The sequence below is a fragment of the Myxine glutinosa genome, chromosome 3, assembly GCF_964187855.1.
Source record: "Myxine glutinosa chromosome 3, kmMyxGlut1.1, whole genome shotgun sequence".
NCBI classification, from domain to species: domain Eukaryota; kingdom Metazoa; phylum Chordata; class Myxini; order Myxiniformes; family Myxinidae; genus Myxine; species Myxine glutinosa.
In genome coordinates this window covers 61,809,001-61,828,476 of record NC_136263.1, presented here as the reverse complement: position 1 = coordinate 61,828,476, position 19,476 = coordinate 61,809,001, and the positions used below count along the sequence as shown (strand labels likewise).

Below are 19,476 nucleotides of genomic sequence, written 5' to 3'. Positions count from 1 at the left end.
GAGTGAGACCCATGTGGAGTTTGCTAGAGTGAAAGAAAATATGTTTGATCGGTGGTGTGAGTCAAAAGGAGTCGGGAACGACTTCGAAGCATTGCGTGACCTGATGCTGGTGGAGGAATTTCAACGGTGTGTCCACGAGGACATCAAAGTGTACCTGCAGGAAAAGAAAGTACCGAAGTTGTGGGACGCAGCCACCATGGCAGATGATTATGCCTTAACACACCGGATAGGGGTCCACGAACCTAACTCCTCGCCTAGATCTCCGCAGGGGAGGTGTGGAACAGCAGGTGCGGAGAACGACAATACATGGCGGCGGCCTCGAGATGAATATGGGGACAACACTGATACCCGAACTGTTCGAAATCAGGGGGCAACGGGCCCAAGACAAACTTATTTCCCGGGGGGCCCGAGGCAGACCACGAGTTTTTCCTCCGGGCCTACTTGCGCTTTTTGCAAGAAACCTGGACACTTGATGTCCAGTTGTTACCTCATGAAAAGGGAAAACCCAGAGCGGAGTCCGACTATTACCACTCCGAATGCGATGGCAAGCGTAAGAAATCGCCCACAGAAGAGTTACCAACCATTTATTTATGAGGGGCTGGTCTCACTCAAGGGAGACTTGACTAACCCAAGACCGGTTAGGGTTTTGAGGGACACAGGAGCCCATCAATCCTTAATGCTTGAAGGCATTTTGCCATTGTCAAAGAGTACCGCAACGGGTGATAGTGTTCGGTTACAAGGGATCGGTGGCTGTGTTAGTGCCCCACTTCATGTCATCCATTTGGAATCCGATTTGGTGTCAGGACCGGTCACCGTCGGTTTACAAGCCACGCTTCCTGTAGAGGGAGTATCTGTGATTATTGGGAATGATTTGGCCGGGGGGCAAATTTATGGTAACCCGAGGGTTGGTAAAGAGCACAGCAGGGAAAATAACACCACACCAGCTCGGGATGGCGACAAAAGTTCCAAGTTATTTGTAGGGGGACTGAACTTCAACACAGAGGAAGAAGTTCTGACCTCTGTCTTCAACAGATATGGGCCGCTGGTGGAAGTGCGGGTGGTAAAAGACAGGGAAACGCAACGGTCAAGAGGGTTCGGCTTTGTCACGTTTGCAAGCACAAGAGACGCCAGGGAGGCAGAGAAGAATTGGAATGGTAAGGATTTGGAAGGTCGGACCATAACAGTAGGGAAGGCATTTCGTAGGCGTCGAGAGGTCTACAGAAGAGGACCACTTGGCGGTAGTTTTGGTGTGGGCAGCAGCCGATATTACTATGGAGGCTCCCAGAGTTACGGCACCTCCCGAAAGAATGAATGTCAGAGCACTGGCCGAGAAGGAGACCGCCAGTCAGGTAACGGCTGGGACAAGGGGTCCCACCGTAACTGGTAGGAGTCTGGAGAAGTTGAAGCCCTATATACGGTGGAGCCGCCAAGCCGGGGCTCCTACACGGACTAACCGTGAACGCCGCGTTCTTAAAGGCGTCCATGTAATGAACTTTCCTCCCCGGACTAACCGTGAACTCCACATTCCTTAAGGCGTCCATGTAGGGAATACCCCGCTGGGCCTCCCGAAAAAGTGCTATAGAGAGGTTTAAATTTGGGGGCTTTGGTCACCACCTCTTAACCGTCATTAAGGAGAAACTAGAAGTGGTTGACGCTTGGTCCAGAGGGAATTAATCTGGGGGATTGTGTGAAATTTTGTTGCTTTATTTTTAAGTGACGACTGTGCACGGGGGGAACTGATGATTTGGGGGGGGGTGAGTTATCTGGTTTGTTTATCCAAGTTGGCCGGCAAAGTTTTCGCTGGGTTCAAACTTTCTTTCTTGAAGGGGGGGAGTGTTATGGATTTATGTGAATTACTATTCAGGTCTTTGCTTATCAATGAGTAGTCGATTAAAGGTTGTTGTGATTAAAGGGTCAGGAGCCCTTCTGGGAAAAAGGAGACCGGAAACGGAAGAAGAAAAGACACGAGGTCCTGGAGAAGCGACGATCTTCTTCCTCTTCCTCGCTGAGCTCCGACGCGAGTTGGTATCGATATTGAGCAGCGTGGAGGACGCTGTGTTTGAAAGCCCGTCTGACAAAAGGAGTTACCTGCGCGGGGTAATTACCCCTTGACACGTCAAGTTGCCGTAGGTTCGTGCACGGAACCAAGCGTCCGGCACAGTTCGCCTCACCGTCTACAAGGACGCGTACGGGTCGCACCTTGGGCCTCGCGCGCTGGGCAAGCCGCGCGTTGCTTTGCCCACTTTGCTTGGCAAGGAGGTGTGCGCTGCAGCCGTTGTTCCCGGTACGTGACGTGCACGTTTGGGAGCACGTCAGCCAGGGGTTCGTTCAACCGCCCGTGTGCGGAGAAGCCGACCTACACCTCGGTCTGGAGGGGCCCAGAGACATTGAGGGACAGTGGCCCAAGTGGTCGTGAGTGGGGAAAGGGGACACATATATAAGATGGCCATCTTTGTAATATTGATTGTTGATTGTTGATGGTTGTTGATTGCTCGGGGAATATATCATTGATTATTCCGGATCCTTGGTGTGGGGTTTCTTATTGACTGGAATTAATATTGATTGCGTTACGAAAGCGCATAAATAATAGATCTTTCTGGCGGAGTTCCTCTCACGGTCCGGGGGTCACCGAGACCAGGTAGTCACCGGGAGGACCACATAACACAGCCAACTGAATTCAGCCACCAACGATTTTTGAGATCAACATAGGCCACAAGGTCAGCACAGGCCAAAGGTCAACCACTATTTTCAAATCTCTAAAATCCTCAATTTTCATCTGCTTATCTTAAAATTTGAAGACACTTTGCATATCGGGTCACTGAATTGAACCACCAATTTATTTGTGAGGTCAAAAGGATGCTCAACTGAGTGCAATTCTACTTTGTTCACTTTTGCCAAGTGTCGCTCCATGAGTGATTTTTCATTTTGTATGTCTGTCTGTGAACAGGACATCTCAAAAAGTTGTGGGCGGATTCAAACAAAATTTGGCAGAGAGGTAGGGTATGTGACAAGGACGAAATGATTAGCTTTTGGTGAAGATCCGGATTTGGATCTGGCTGGTATAATTTTTAAAGTGATTCTTCACCATTGGGAGATAGGGCCAAAACTGACATATACATCTGACATATATGTTTGCAGGACATCTGAAAAAGTTATGGACGGATTTGGACGTTTTGAATGATTTGTTTGGAATGATTTTTTTTACCTCCACCACCAAAGGTGGATGGAGGTTATGTTTTCACTCCTGTCCCTGTCTGTCTGTCTGTCCGTTTGTCTGTCTGTGAACAAGATATCTCAAAAAGTTTTGGACGGATTTGGACGAAACTTGGTGGAGAGGTTGTGTATGTGAAGCCCAGATCGGTGGAGTGTTGCAGTGATGGTTGTCCTTCTGGAAGCTTCTCCCATCTCCACACAGGATCTCTGGAGCTCAGCCTAAGTGACCATCGGGTTCTTGGTCACCTCTCTTACCAAGGCCCTTCTCCCCCGATTGCTCAGTTTGGCCGGGCGGCCAGCTCCAGGAAGAGTCCTGGTTGTTCCAAACTTCTTCCATTTCAGAATTATGGAGGCCACTGTGCTCTTGGGAACCTTCAATGCAGCAGAATTTTTTTTGTAGGCTTCCCCAGATCTGTGCCTCGACACAATCCTGCCTCTGAGCTCTGCAGGCAGTTCCTTCGACCTCATGGCTTGGTTTTTGCTCTGATATGCATTGTCAGCTGTGAGACCTTATATAGACAGGTGTGTGCCTTTCCAAATCATGTCCAATCAATTGAATTTACCACTGGTGGACTCCAATCATTGTGTAGAAACATCTCAAAGATGATCAAGAGAAATGGGAGGCACCTGAGCTAAATTTCAAGTGTCATAGTAAAGGGTATGAATACTTATGTCAACGTGATATTTCAGTTTTTTATTTTTAATAAATTTGCAAAACTTTCTAAAATCCTGTTTTCTCTTTGTCATTATGGGGTATTGAGTGTAGATTGATGAGGGAAAAAATGAATTTAAACGATTTCAGCATAAGGCTGCAACATAACAAAATGTGAAAAAAGTGAAGGGGTCTGAATACTTTCTGAATGCACTGTATACGGTACTTCAATTTAAATAAAATGATATTAAAGATAGTTTTTTTAAATCCGGAAGTTTAGCGCTTTTGAAGCAGTCTTATACACCACCCTCTTTAAATGTCCAAAACTGCAGGTTCTTGGAAAAGTGATAAGAAGGTGATTCGTGTTCTACAGTGTTCAAGTATATAATTCAATTTAAATAAAATATAGATTGCAAAGGTCTAAATTAATTAATTCTGGGTTTTTACCATCATCTAACCAATGTCTATTACATCATGCTCTCCAACATGTTACATTAGTTATTTGTGCCTGTTGTTTGTGTCCTTTATAACATTCTTAAAAACTAAGTTTCCTGTTTGGAATGATTTTCAATTTTGTTTGACTGCCGGACAGGGAGACAGATTTTTTTTTTTTTTATCTCACTCCTCTCCGCATGCACAATGGGGACAAATTCAAAGCCAATGTACATTAAAATGGCAAACATGTCTTCCTATTCATGTTCTGATTCGTGTTCAAAATATAACATTCAATTTTCATAAGTTGGCCCTTGATCATAAACTGATAAGACGAAAGGACATGAAGCAATTTCTTAATCCTGCTTTTCATTTTGCATGTGTGGGGTATTGGGGTAATTATGTAGATGGATATTTTTCATCATCATCGTGAGCGTTCAAACAAGTAATGTACACACGTACGGCATAGGGGGAGAGTGTGGGTCGAAAACTCCGATGTTTTTGTACAAATACAACGAGCTTGCAGGTCTTGCCTGCACTGGTGGATCCAATGCCCGTGGTCAGAACTGAGCGAGGCATGATCTTTGCCGCGTATTTCAGGAACTGAGACTTGCCCGTACCAGGGTCTCCAACAAGCAGCAGGTGTGACTCACCTGGGAATGACAAAAAAGAAGAAAAAGATACTCAGGTGGTGAGACTAACCCCAAAATCAACACATGCTTATGCAATGCCATCTCCAATCCAACCGTTCACGTCCCGTACCCACCACGAACTCGTGTCCCAGACGCGTCCACCCTGGGAACCCCTCCAGCAAGGGTGAGCGCCACAGCCAGCTTCACCACATACATCCCAAACACCTGTGGGCAGAGACTGGCAAGGATCTTGTCACGTCCTGTACGAGAAGGAAAGGGGACAGCAGTTTGTAATCCACTGTTAGATATTGGATGTTCCATTCATTTAAAGACACTTCACACAACTGTTATTCTTATGGACGTCCACCTCGAGAGCAATTAACATGACTGAAGGTTGAGGCAATCATTTTAGCCATAAATGGAGGAACTCATGAGAACAGCTGGTGTACAAGGTGCATTCAACAAAGCGTTTTCACATGAGGATGTGGTTTCATTCACAGACACATACTCTCTTCTCCCAAACCCCCACACACCATATCCTAATGTCACAATGGATACTGGGAATGAGTGAGGTTATTCAGCGAGTGGAGACGACGGCTTGCTGGCAGACCGCAACAAATTATGCTGCCAATCTCTACCTCCCTTACTGGCTATAAACTACCATGCAGAGAGTAATGCTGCCTGAACCGTCTTAGGATGGGTGTCAGGCGCTTCAATGCATGCATGCGCTCTTGGAACCTCACAAACACCGCAACCTGTGACTGTGGTGAGACATAGACGGCTGATGTTTTACATGGCCTTGCCTCTTGTCCTCTCCCAGTCTTCCAAGGTTGAGCGTTTTTCTTTTTAACCCCCACAATCCCACATCAGAGTACTCTCCCCAATTCCAGAGCTGAACACTCACCGCTCTCTTCCCTCATCCCTCAATTCTCTCACCTGTGTAATTTAATCCCTGGAACTCTTGCCTTGCCAGTCTCATCTTTCAATAGTGCTGCTCAGTGTCATCACACACTCTCTCCCACACCCACTACTGCTCTCATCTACTATCGTTCTCCCCCTCCCACTTCTTTCCTTTTTTCCACTCACGTACAATGTCTTTGTAACCCCATTGTCCTGTGATCCTCTGTCAACCTGTGAATATGCTTCCCCGTCATTTACCTTCTCCACGAGCCAAGATTTCTGAAATCAAAATGAGAATTGGCATCAGGTAATTCATCCAGCAAAGGACAAACGTCGATACTGAGTTTTGCTTCATGGGCACAGGCAATTTATTTTTTGACCTCAGAGGAGTCAAAGTTCTGTAAAACTGATGGGGATGCCAAAGGGAACATCACCCTGACTGAGCGCAACAGTGGGAATGTTCAAGATCACATTGTAAGGATGCAGATCCAGCCACAGAGCAAGTCATCTGGTTCCCAGAAATACAACCAAGTCCTCGTCTTGTCCACTCTGAGCCTGGGATGTCAGTGGTTCGAACCCCAGCCGACTCGGACCAAAGACTTTTAAAATGGTACATGCTGCTTGACGCTTAGCAATCAGAAAGGAGAGAGCATGGACAAACAACTATAGGTTTGCAACCATTGCACAGGCCTGATGTGCCCAATGGCTGCCTGTCTTGAAGATCCTTTTAAGGGAACTTGTATTACTAATTTTTGTTAGTTTTAGCAGCTTGAACATGAAGCCAAAAACTCTTTTTTTTAAAAACATTTTCAACCAAAGGAATACATCACATGGACAAGAAAATATGAAATAAAAAATAAGTTAAATTAAAATCTAAATTACATCACATTATGTAATACTTTTGGCCACCGCTGTAAAACGTAAGAGGAAGACAGAGCGAACGTCCAAGGAACAGGAAAAACTAACCAGAAAACGGGTCATGTGCGTGGCGCTCCCAGAACTGGCGGAAGTCCCTCTGCGCATCTTCGCTTACATTCTGGCTGCAAGCTCCGTCATTGGCCACCTCGAGGTGGTTCGCTCGTATTGCCAAGTCAATGTCACAGCGATTACCAAGCACCAACGGTTTCCAGCGTTGTATCACCACGCCATAGACTTTCACGTCATCCCCTGGACAAAGGAACAGGGGAAGGGTAACAAAGATGAGGCCTGTCAATTGCTAGGAACCACGTGTCAAGGGCCCCCACTGAACCCTAATCTAGCGATGCACACAATCCCCCTGGATTCCCAATACAATGTATAACTGAAGCCATTCTCGTCGTACACCCGGGTCATTTGGACCATTGTCTTGAAAGCTCACAAATGCAATCCAACTTTCCATTTTAAAGTGCAATGCAAGAGATGTGAAATTAACTAAAGAGCCAGAAAAGAGAAACACATCTCAAAATTCCCAACCAAGAAAATCCCCACCCACCCCTTTTGAAAATTAGGTAAAGCTAATTGTTTCACCAACAAACCAAAAAATAATAACTTTTTAAAACATGAAGTATTTACACTCCAGCTTCAAAACACGACAGAGTTCCCACTCCAGAGACTATTTACACTGCAGACGCAGAGATCCCCAAGGCAGTGTTCTGGGCCCTGTGCTTTTTCTGGTCTTCATCAATGATCTCTCCGACTCTCTGCAAAATCCTCTCTATCTCTTTGCTGATGACTCCACTCTCTGCCGCTCCATACCTCATCCCTCAGATCGGCAGTGTGCAGCCTCCTCACTCTCTGCAGACCTGGACAAAATCACAGACTGGGCAAACAAGTGGAACATGTCTTTCAATCCTGACAAATCTCACACTCTTACGATGTCTCTCCGAAAAGACCGTCTGGAAAACCCTCCCATCTACTTTCTCAACAATCCTCTCAAAGAAGTTCTATCACTCAAACATTTTTTGGTCTCACTATCTGCCATGATCTTTCCTGGGAAAACCACATTTCCAAGCTGGCCTCCAAAGCCAGTCGCCGACTGGGCATCCTCCGTCGTGTGAAGTCCTTCTTTTGGGACACCTGAGGTCCTCAACACATACAAGGCTTTCATCCACAGCTCAATGGAATACTGCTCTCCCCTCTGGGCTGGTGCTCCTGTCTCACACCTAGCTCGGCTTCACGTTCAAACCAAAGCTTTCAGAATCATTGAAATCTCGCGTGAAGAAGCTGACTCTGAGGGCCTTTCACCCGCTCACCGCAGGCAGGTTGGTGGTCTGTCTTCTACCGACTCCTCTCCGGCCTGGCTCCCCCAGATCTGTCTGTGCTCTGTCCCCCAAATATTCCTACAGGTCACAAAAGATCTGCCAGCAACCCTCTTCTGGTGAAACTGCCAAAATCAAGACTGTCTGCTCACCTTCACTCTTTCATTCCTCTTTACTCCCACCTCTGGAACAAACTCCCTCACTCTCTTCAATCCCACACCTCCCTCCAGGTCTTTAAAACAGCTGTACACCACCATCTCTTATCTTCCCCCATCCAAAACCTTTATCTTTTCTAACCCTGTCAATTCACCCCAGATTCACTTTTTTGAAATAGCGACTTCTTTCCTTGAAGTCCTAGCAGTGTCCATTTGTTTTTACCTCACCCACCCCTCCATTCCCCTGCCCCCTCCCCCAAGCCCTCTCCCTTCCACAGATCTGCCGATGTCCCTGTGTGCTTTCCTCCCTCTCCCCATCTCGTCTCCCGCTCCCTTTATTATATGTTTTATGTGTCAGTTTATGTTTTTTTTGTGATTCATGTTAGATCTTGCACGAGCCTCGATCTTGTATACAAAAAAAAACAAAAAAAAATTAACATGACATTGTATTTACAATATTTACATATATATTATATACAGAGCCAAAAAATCTATAATTTACAAATTATATATTGACAATTTATATATTTTGAATATTTACAAAGTATTTAAAATAGTTGCATATTTACAGATGCAAAAAAATGCACATTTGATGCTTAAATTGAGCAGAGTATGATGTGATTCTTATAATTTTGAAAGTCTCACAAAAAAGGTCATGCAAGTCAATGACATCAATGTTTTAGAAAGTGTGGATGATCAGTCGAACAACACATGCTACCCAAGCCACCATACACCATCTGCTACACCTCAGCTGACACCTGCTCATATGCCGGATAGTCCAGACTCTCAAGGCCAGAACGCTGATGCCAACGAGACAGGCCAAGGCTGAGTTCAGTCTGGGCAGCACCCTCAAGAAGGAGGATGCACAGATAACGAGGACGCTGTCTCACGCATCACATCGAGACGGTTGTGGTAGCCAAGCGCACCGGCTGTCCTGGTGCTCCCCCCAAATGGGCGTCTGCACAGCTCATCCTGGCCCAGGTCGCTGACTTTTACAAGAAGGCCAAAATACCCACTCCACTGTCTCTGACCACCAGGCATGCGTGCACGTTGCTCATTCAGCTTCTGGACACAAACGGTAAGATGAGGGAGATCCCGACCGCGCTTAGATCAACCCCGGCCATGCTCGCCAAGCTGCAGGCCATGGAACAACGACTGGATGCAACCTTCCGGTTGTGGCTGGCCAATTTTGAGCAGCTGGTCACAAATCCGGAGGATCACCTGTTGCTGCAGTCGATGAAGACTGACTGCATAGCATCTTTCGGCACCTACGAGCACCTACAAGGTCCTGTCGCAGAAGGTGCGCCGTCACCAGGTTCGTGAGCAGGCCGAAGCAGAACGGCGCAAAATCTAGGCCGAAGCAAAACGGCGCAAGGTGCTGCTAGTTGTTGTTAGCCAGCAGCAACGATGAAAGTGATGCGACTGCCACTCGGAGCAATCATCGCAGCAAGCACACCGACCCCAGGACGTTCTACAAGTTGTTGAGCATAACCGGGCTAGTGAATTGAACCTGCATTTGAGGAAGTGAGCAGCAGAAGCCACACTAACTATTTTGTCACGTTTTAAAAAGAAAATAACGAAAATTTGTCATGTTTCGAAGAGAGAATAATAAAGAATTTCATTGGTTACTCGATTACCCAATTTTCCCCAAAAAATTAACACAATTCCTTCCAATTTTGATCCCACCACCTTTTAGAGGCCATTTTAGGAATCAGTCACCTTGAATTACTATAATAAAGTGTTCTTACTTTTATGAAATTCGAAAAATCTGACATTTGGCCAAAGTAACCCATCATCGAAGGTACCCAATTTTTACCCGATCCTGGTTGGGGGTTCTAAGCAAAATCGAAAATCCGAAATATTTTACAGAAATGCTATATGGGGCGAGTATAACAAAAAAGTATGACTATCAATATGGGATTTTTTTTTTTCTTTATCAGGGCATTTGACGCACCCGAAGGTATACTCAGCTTCTCATGGCAGAGATGGCGTCTACTCATGAACAACAACAACAACAACAACAACAACAACATGCATTTTAAAAGGCCATTTTCCCTACTAGAGCGGGGGTTCGCCTTGCGGTCCCCATGACAATCTTCTCCATTTTGCCCTATTTTCTGCATCTCTCCTTGTTAACCCCCTTGCCCGCATTTCTTCTTCCACCATCTTTAGCCAAGTCTTTCTCGGTCTTCCCCGTCCTCTACTTCCTTCTACATTCATTTCCATCACTCTTCTCAACCAGTCACTTTCATCCTTCTTCAACACATGACCAAACCATCTCAACCTGTTCCTCTTCACAGCATCAATCACAGGCTCTATTCCCATCATCTTTCACAATTCATCATTTGTCTTCCTCTCTCTCAACGATACTCCGCACATCCGTCAAACCATTCGCATTTCCACCCTTTCCAACCTTCGTTGCTGCTCTACGTTCATTACCCATGTCTCGCTCCCATAAATCATCACACTTCTCACACATGCAGCATACACCTTTCCCTTCAGCTTCAACGACGCTCCCCTCATCATCAGCACGCCACTCAGTTCCCGAAACTTCTTCCATGCACATCTCACTCAAGCAACCGTTGCCGAGTCTGATCCACCTTCTCCATTCAGCATGTCTCCGAGGTAGCAAAATGTTTTCACACCTTCCAGCTTCACGCCGTCTTCAAGATCCAACTCAACATTTCCTCCATCTGCAGCTCCCTCTGTGCACACCTTACATTTGAATGTAGCTGCCACACTGGTTAATGACCCTCTCACACCACTACATTTTTGATGAACCCACTCAGCGCACATTGTACATTGAATGGAGTTCACTCCGACACCCCTCCTACACACAGCACAGGGCCACTTCCCAGTTCTTTCCACCTCACCACATGCTTTACCACTTGCCATCACCTTCGTCTTTCCGATATTCACCTTCAGACCTTTTGTCTCCATACATTCCTTCCACTTGTTCATCTTTTCCTTCAGTCCATCCATACTTTCCGCAATCAACACCAGATCATCTGCATATAACAACTCCCACGGTAAACCCTCCTTTACGTTCTGAGCCAGCACCTCCATCACAGCTACAAATAGTAGTGGACTTAGTACCGACCCCTGATGCACTCCCACCTTCACCTCAAACTCACCACTGTTCTCGTCCTTCGTCCTTACAGCTGTGCGCGCTCTTTTGTACATTGCCATCACTACTCTGATCAACCATTCCTCCACTCCTAACTTCCTCAATGCCCATGTCAATACTTTGTGTGGAACCCTATCGAATGCTTTCTCCAGATCAACAAACCCAAGAAACAACTTCTTCCTCTTCTCCATGTACTTCTCCTGCAACTGCCTCACAATGAAAAGCACGTCTGTCGTTCCTCTTCCTGGCATAAATCCAAACTGCATTTCGTCGATCTTCACTTTCTTCCTTATCGTCCTCTCCAACACCCTTTCCAATACCTTCATTCCATGCTCCAATAACTTTATCGCTCGGTACGAGCCACACTCCAGAGGGTCACCTTTCCCCTTGTATAGAGGGACGAGGGTACTCAGTTCCCAATCCACTGGAATGCGGCCTTCTTTCACCACCAGATTACAGATCTCTGTCGTTCTCTTCACACCCCAACTTCCTGCTGCCTTCAACATATCTCCCACAACTCCCGTCGGCCCTCCCGCTTTTCTACCCTTCATTGCTTTTATCGCTTCCTCGACTTCCTTCTCAGTTATCTTCTCTGCCGGTCCTAAAACTGGGTTACTCTCTATGTTGCCATCCCATTCATTCTCTGTATTCAACAGCATTTCCATATATCTTTTCCATCTTCTTTTAATTCCATCTGGGTCGACAACGATTTGTCCCACTTCATCCTTCAAGCAACTCACCCCCATCACATCACACCTCTCTTTCGCTATCTGCTTTGCAATCCTGAATACTGCTTTCTGACCCTCTTCCGAATCCAAGCGTTCTCCGAACATTTTCCTGCATGCCTCCTGCGCCTTTGCTACCTCTTTCTTTGCAGCCTTCCTGGCTGCCTTATAACTTTCATGCTCTGCTGTTTCTGCTCCCGTACCCTTCGCCTTCTGCCACTCCTTGAACTTCTTCCACTTCTTGTCAGTCCTCTTTCCAACTTCATCATCCCACCACCATGTTTCCGAGTGCCTCGGTGGTCCTTTTGTCCATCCACATACCTCACCAACGGCTCCCAACAGACTAGCTTTCATTGACACCCAACCACTTTCAAGCTCAACCACATCATCCTCGACCCTACTCAGCCTCTCGTTTAATGCCTCCCTTACTGTCACCTCTTTCAACCTCCACACCTTCATTCTCGGTTGGTACTTCACCCGCCGAGCTCTCCTCGCACCTTTCACCCTTATGTCGCAGACATCCAAGTGGTGCTGTGAAACAGCCTCCTCCCCCGGGATCATCTTTGTGTCCCGGAGGTGCTGGTGCCCCCTATCTCGGCTACGCACCATCAGGTAGTCAACAGTCATCGTCGACCCACCTGACGTGTATGTAACAAGCTTATTATCCTCTTTCTGGAACTGAGTGTTACAAATCAACAAATCAGCTCCATCAGCAAACTCGAAAATCCTTTCACCTTCTCCATTTCTCACACCATATCCATAACCCCCATGAACTCCGTCAAAACCATCCATACTCCTTCCCACATGTCCATTTAGGTCTCCTCCTACCACAACAACGTCCTCATCTTTCACGTTTTCCATCAGCTTCTCTATCGCACACCAGAACTTGTCCTTCTCTTCATCGCTTCGACCAACCTGCGGAGCATATCCCGAGATGACGTTCACCAAGAGCTTTCCGATCATCATTTTCACCATCATCAACCTTTCACTCACTCTAGTCACACTCACCACACTGTCTACAAACTCCTCAGAAAACAGGACACCAACACCATTCACGCCCTCCAGGCACCCTTCCACATAAACTTGTATTTCTGTCCCTGCCTACCCTTCACCATTCTCACACCACTTCCCCTCCATCTTGTCTCTTGCACACAACATAGGTCTACTCATGAAGGAACCAGGAAATGAAACCTTGCATTTCATTGTAACCAAACGCTTTGCTGAATGAATTAATCGGTGCATATTTGGTTAAGGACAAGCAAGGTGGGGGAAAGAAAAACATGCCCCCCCCTCCACCGCACCACACCTTCAACCCTGTTAATGTTGATATGGACTCACCAGACTTGCATCTGTCGACCAAATCATTTTCCAAAATAACGACGATGGAGCGAGGGATGGTACCTATAGTAAGCTTCTGCACCTGCAGTCAGAAATGTCAGAAATGTATTTTAAAATAAACCAAGGATACCGCAAAACATTGCTAATGAAACTGAAAAAGAATCGTTAAAAGAGAATAGTTGAAAATCGCTAATCGTTTCGAAGAATCGTAAAAAAAAAAAAAATCAAAAAATCGCTAAGCGTTAAAAAGAATCGTTAAACATTGCTAATCATTAAAAAGAATCGCTAAAAACGCTAACCATTAAAAATAATCGTTAAAAACCACCAATCGTTAAAAATCGCTAATTGTTAAAAAGAATTGCTAAAAAGCTCTAATCATAAAAAAGAATCGTTAAAAACCGCTAACCATTAAAAATAATCGTTAAAAACCGCGTCGTTAAAAATAATCGTTAAAAACGACCAATCGTTCAAAAGAATCCTTAAAAATCGCTAATCGTTAAAAGAATCCTTAAAAATCGCTAATCGTTAAAAGAATCCTTAAAAATCGCTAATCGTTAAAAGAATCCTTAAAAATCGCTAATTGTTAAAAATCACTAATCGCTAATCGTTAAAAAGAATAGTTAAAAATCGCTAATCGTTAAAATCAATCGCTAACGAGAACGCCGCTCAGTAGAGCACATACTTCACCGTGGGTGGCCGCTCCTGAGCCGTATCTTCCAATGGTAAAAAATCCTTCAAAAAATTCCTGGATCCGGAATAATATCCTGAGCTTCACCAAAAACTAATCAATTCTTCCTTATCCCAAGGGCAATCATCCCACCAACATTCATCCAAATCCGTTCAGAACTTTTCCAGATATCTTGTTGACACACACACACACACACACACACACACACACACACACACACACACACACACACACACACACGATCGAATGCATTACTCCCTAGCGGGAGTAAAAATCTCGATTTTTATTACCTGCACCACCGTAGGTGCATGGGGGTTATGTTTTCACCCCTGTCTGTTTGTTTGTGAACAAGATATCTCAAAAGGTTGTGGACGTATTCGGACGAAATTTGGCAGAGATGTAGCGTATGTGACAAGCACGAAATGATTAGATTTTGGTGAAGATCCGGATTCGGATCCGGCTACTAGAATATTTTAAACGCTTCTTCACCATTGGTAGATAGGACCAAAAACGACACATAGCAGGATATCTCAAAAAGTTGTGGACGGAATTGGATGAAACTTGGTGGAACGGTTGTGTGTGTGACAAGGAAGAATCTATTCGATTTTGGGGAAGATCTGAATATGGATTCGGATATGAGAATTTTTTTATTTTTTTTTTAAAGTGATTCTTCACCATTTAGTGATAGGGATAAAACCAACATATAGCAGGATATCTCAAAAACGTATGGACGGATTTGGACGAAACGTGGTGGACAGATTGTGTGTGTGACGAGGAAGAATCGATTCAATTTTGGTGAAGATCTGAATATGGATTCGGAATTGAAAATTATTTAATTTTAACCGATTCTTCACCATTGAGAGATCGGGCGAAAAGCGATAAATAACATGATATTTAAACGTCATGGACGAGTTATAACTAAACTTGGTGGACGAGTTGGTTCGGTGACAAGAACAAGCCGATTAGATTTTGGTTCAGGTTCGAATCCAGATCCAGACTATCAGTGGGATACAAAACATAAACTGTTCAGCCTGGCAGAGGTGTGCGTTCTGCCGCTGATGCAGTGCCCCGTTTCCAGCATGCTGATACTCGTTTAGCCGACCTCGGAAGGATGCCAGGCCAAGTCAAACGACGACAGGGGCTCAAACTGAAGACCCGAAGAGCTTAAGCCAGCCACCTTAACCGTTAAGCCTACACTATGTTTAATACTCGATGAATGGCGTCCTTACGTAAGGAAAGATTAAAGCGATACTCGATTGATAGCTTGAAACAATAAACAAACCTGCTCCTGAATCTTGACCTCCTGGTAGTCCCGACAGCAAGAGGGTTTTGCATCACCAGAGGGCCCGATGAAGTGCGTCGAGGAGCAACCACCGGTGAAGGGACACCTGGCAGGCACCGCCAGCGTGTGGTATCGCTCCGGGTCCGCTCGAACCACAAACTCGTGCCGGCATTTCATGCACACGTATTCCCGGCTGTACTCGAGCAGACGGGCCGTCCCCGTGCGAATCACAGTGCCCGACACACAGAGCAGGCGCCCGAGGTCCACAGCACGGGGAACACGGTCTCGCATCAGCTCGGGACACTGTGGTAAACCTGAGGATGGATCGTTCGAGACAATGGTGGGATGCAGACAGGTGGCACATTGTGCATGTGTTCAAAGGCCTTTGTGCCAAAAAACAAAATAGATTAAAAAATTGATAATTTGGGGATCATACCATGCCAAACTCCTGACAAACACACTCCCACATTCTGTCTCTCCGTCACCCTCTCTCTGTGTCCGTCTCTCCGTCACCCTCTCTCTGTGTCCGTCTCTCCGTCACCCTCTCTCTGTGTCCGTCTCTCCGTCACCCTCTCTCTGTGTCCGTCTCTCCGTCACCCTCTCTCTGCGTCCCTCTCCGTCACCCTCTCTCTGTGTCCGTCTCTCCGTGTCCGTCTCTCTGTGTCCGTCTCTCCGTCACCCTCTCTCTGTGTCCGTCTCTCCGTCACCCTCTCTCTGTGTCGGTCTCTCCGTCACCCTCTCTCTGTGTCCGTCTCTCCATCACCCTCTCTCTGTGTCCGTCTCTCCGTCACCCTCTCTCTGTGTCCGTCTCTCCATCACCCTCTCTCTGTGTCCGTCTCTCCGTCACCCTCTCTCTGTGTCCGTCTCTCCATCACCCTCTCTCTGTGTCCGTCTCTCCATCACCCTCTCTCTGTGTCCGTCTCTCCATCACCCTCTCTCTGTGTCCGTCTCTCCGTCACCCTCTCTCTGTGTCCGTCTCTCCGTCACCCTCTCTCTGTGTCCCTCTCCGTCACCCTCTCTCTGTGTCCGTCTCTCCGTCACCCTCTCTCTGTGTCCGTCTCTCCGTCACCCTCTCTCTGTGTCCGTCTCTCCGTCACCCTCTCTCTGTGTCCGTCTCTCCGTCACCCTCTCTCTGTGTCCGTCTCTCCGTCACCCTCTCTCTGTGTCCGTCTCTCCGTCACCCTCTCTCTGTGTCCGTCTCTCCGTCACCCGCTCTCTGTGTCCGTCTCTCCATCACCCTCTCTCTGTGTCAGTCTCTCCATCACCCTCTCTCTGTGTCCGTCTCTCCATCACCCTCTCTCTGTGTCCGTCTCTCCGTCACCCTCTCTCTGTGTCCGTCTCTCCGTCACCCTCTCTCTGTGTCCGTCTCTCCGTCACCCTCTCTCTGTGTCCGTCTCTCCGTCACCCTCTCTCTGTGTCCGTCTCTCCGTCACCCTCTCTCTGTGTCCGTCTCTCCGTCACCCTCTCTCTGTGTCCGTCTCTCCGTCACCCTCTCTCTGTGTCCGTCTCTCCGTCACCCTCTCTCTGTGTCTGTCTCTCCGTCACCCTCTCTCTGTGTCCGTCTCTCCATCACCCTCTCTCTGTGTCCGTCTCTCCGTCACCCTCTCTCTGTGTCCGTCTCTCCGTCACCCTCTCTCTGTGTCCGTCTCTCCGTCACCCTCTCTCTGTGTCCGTCTCTCCGTCACCCTCTCTCTGTGTCCGTCTCTCCATCACCCTCTCTCTGTGTCCGTCTCTCCGTCACCCTCTCTCTGTGTCCGTCTCTCCGTCACCCTCTCTCTGTGTCCGTCTCTCCGTCACCCTCTCTCTGTGTCCGTCTCTCCGTCACCCTCTCTCTGTGTCCGTCTCTCCGTCACCCTCTCTCTGTGTCCGTCTCTCCATCACCCTCTCTCTGTGTCCGTCTCTCCGTCACCCTCTCTCTGTGTCCGTCTCTCCGTCACCCTCTCTCTGTGTCCGTCTCTCCGTCACCCTCTCTGTGTGTCCGTCTCTCCGTCACCCTCTCTCTGTGTCCGTCTCTCCATCACCCTCTCTCTATGTCGGTCTCTCTCTCTCACCCCACATAATTTGAAAGACATGTCCTTGCGTGTTTAACACACCTGAAACACGGGTGTGCAGGTTCTTCTTAACGGTGAATCCCGCTGACTCTGCGAGAGACTCCAGCAGGGAGGCAGAGGCCCGCTGGAGCACAGCATCAAACGCTCTGAGGGCGACCTCCGGCTGGGAGAGAAGCGCCTCCCCGGCCTCCATTGCACACTCGCAAAGGTTGATGGTGTTCAGCAGGACCGGGTAATGCTCTTCAGGGTCCTCGGCTTGCAGAGCACCTAGGAGGTCATTCCGATGGTGTTCCAGCAAGTAGGAGGCGAACTCCCGTTCAGTGTTGGTCCAGGATTCATCCGAGAGAGCCATTCGGACATCTGAAACCACGGGAGCAGCACCGGTACCGGTACCGCAGAAGGTAAATAAGATACCGAGCCGAAACGACCTCTTATTGGTTTAATGGCCGCACAATTTGTAAACTTGGCGCCATATGTTAGAACCACTTCCGCTCTCACTCCGTCTGTGTTCACTTCCCGATGATTCTCATTCTCACTCCACAGTCACGTAAAGTGTAAATCCGTAACACAAGGACCGAGTCCGCTTCGTACGAACAACGTAAACGAAAATGACACCGTGTTACTCGCGCTAACAACACCATCATGACCACAAACCTGGAGCTTTAACCGCCAAACTTAATATGTGAGAAGGTGAACACCAGCCAACTTTGTCCAATACGACACATATACACTCTGTTTTCACACCTTGAGTAAAGGTTGGGGTTCCAAGCTTTAGCTTTTGTGTCTTTCCGCGTCATTTCCGTTTGTCTGCGCCCGTCAACATTTATACCTACGTCACGTGTGACGTCACCCTTTCCCCCTTCTGTGCCCCTCACATCTCCAGCCTCCATCCCATTCTCATCTCGCTCTCAGAGATCAATTAAACATTAATTTATTTATTTTAGGTCATTGAAGGAGCCGTGCTCCCACGTCGATCGGAAGAATGGACGCGACAAAAAGCTGGAATTCGTCCGAGTTGCTTTATTCAAACAAAACAGCTCAGGTACTCTCTAAAAGCCCGTTTATCGAGCAGCAATATATATACACACATTATCCCGGAGCGTTTGCCCAGGAACGGCGAGAGGGGGCGTGACCAGGCGTCCTGGCTGCGGCCTGACAAGTTGAGGGCGAGCCTGCCCGGGCATGCCCGGGCGTTCCGACCGAGGCCTGGCAAGTTGAGCGCGGGCCTGCCCGGGCGTCCTGGACAAGCCCGGCATGGTGATCGCTCCACGTCCTTGATAGGTGCAAGGCGATTGTGAAAACCCAGCGGTAGCCGCTACACACGTCCCCCCAGAATCGACTTGCACCGGCAGGGTCAATTTAAGGGGGGTCCTGATGACCCGGCCAAAGCGACCCCTGGCGGGTCGTGGGGGGGGGGGGGGGTCCGGTGTGGTGGTGGGCGGTCGAGTGGGGGGCACCGTGGACGGGGGGCGGCCTCGCCACGGCGGAAGGACCAACCGTGGCGGTTGGTCGATGTCCACGTGCGCCGGCTTGAGGCGGTCCACCGCAATCCGGTCCGACCTGCCGCCGATGTCGATAACGAACGACTTGTCGTCCCGTCGCAGGACCCGGAAGGGCCCGTCGTACGGCGGCCGGAGTGGCCCCCGATGTGCGTCATGACGCACAAAAACATACTCCGCTGTGCGAAGTGCTGGGGGGACGTAGGACTGGGGGTCACCGTGGTGGGATGTTGGCACGGGGGCAAACCGTCGGGCGGCCTCCTGGAGGTCCGAGCGCTGGCGAGCTGCGGACCAGGGACTGGTAGCGTCGGGCACGAACTCGCCCGGGACGCGTAGCGCCTGGCCTTAGACAAGCTCGGCGGTGGATGCCCGGAGGTCCTCCTTGGGGGCCGTGCGGAGGCCCAAAAGGACCCACGGCAGCCGGTCGGCCCAACCGCCGTCCTGAAGGCCGGCCCTGAGCGCGGCCTTCATGGAGCGGTGGAATCGCTCGCACAACCCGTTGGCTTGGGGGTGGTAGGCCGTAGTACTGTGGAGCTTGACCCCCA

General features: G+C 48.2%; 1 protein-coding gene across 2 annotated transcripts in view; it reads right to left on the bottom strand.

Moving 5' to 3' along the window:
- Positions 1-18,068, bottom strand: part of MCM9 (minichromosome maintenance 9 homologous recombination repair factor) — a 59,830-nt gene extending 41,762 nt beyond the window's left edge. The window contains exons 1-6 of one of the 2 annotated variants that reach the window (XR_013622836.1): positions 17,475-17,958; positions 15,382-15,695; positions 13,412-13,493; positions 6,796-6,996; positions 5,064-5,189; positions 4,760-4,950 (exon numbers count right to left, since the gene is read on the bottom strand). Coding sequence is in view for 1 of the 2 variants with exons in the window: in XM_068103129.2 (XP_067959230.2) it covers positions 4,831-4,950; positions 5,064-5,189; positions 6,796-6,996; positions 13,412-13,493; positions 15,382-15,695; positions 17,475-17,784 (1,153 nt within the window). In the remaining variant the exon portion in view is untranslated. Of the gene's footprint in view, positions 1-4,759; positions 4,951-5,063; positions 5,190-6,795; positions 6,997-13,411; positions 13,494-15,381; positions 15,696-17,474 lie in introns of both variants that reach the window. The other variant, XM_068103129.2, reaches the window with a different exon arrangement.
- Between the last annotated feature and the right edge of the window lie 1,408 nt (positions 18,069-19,476).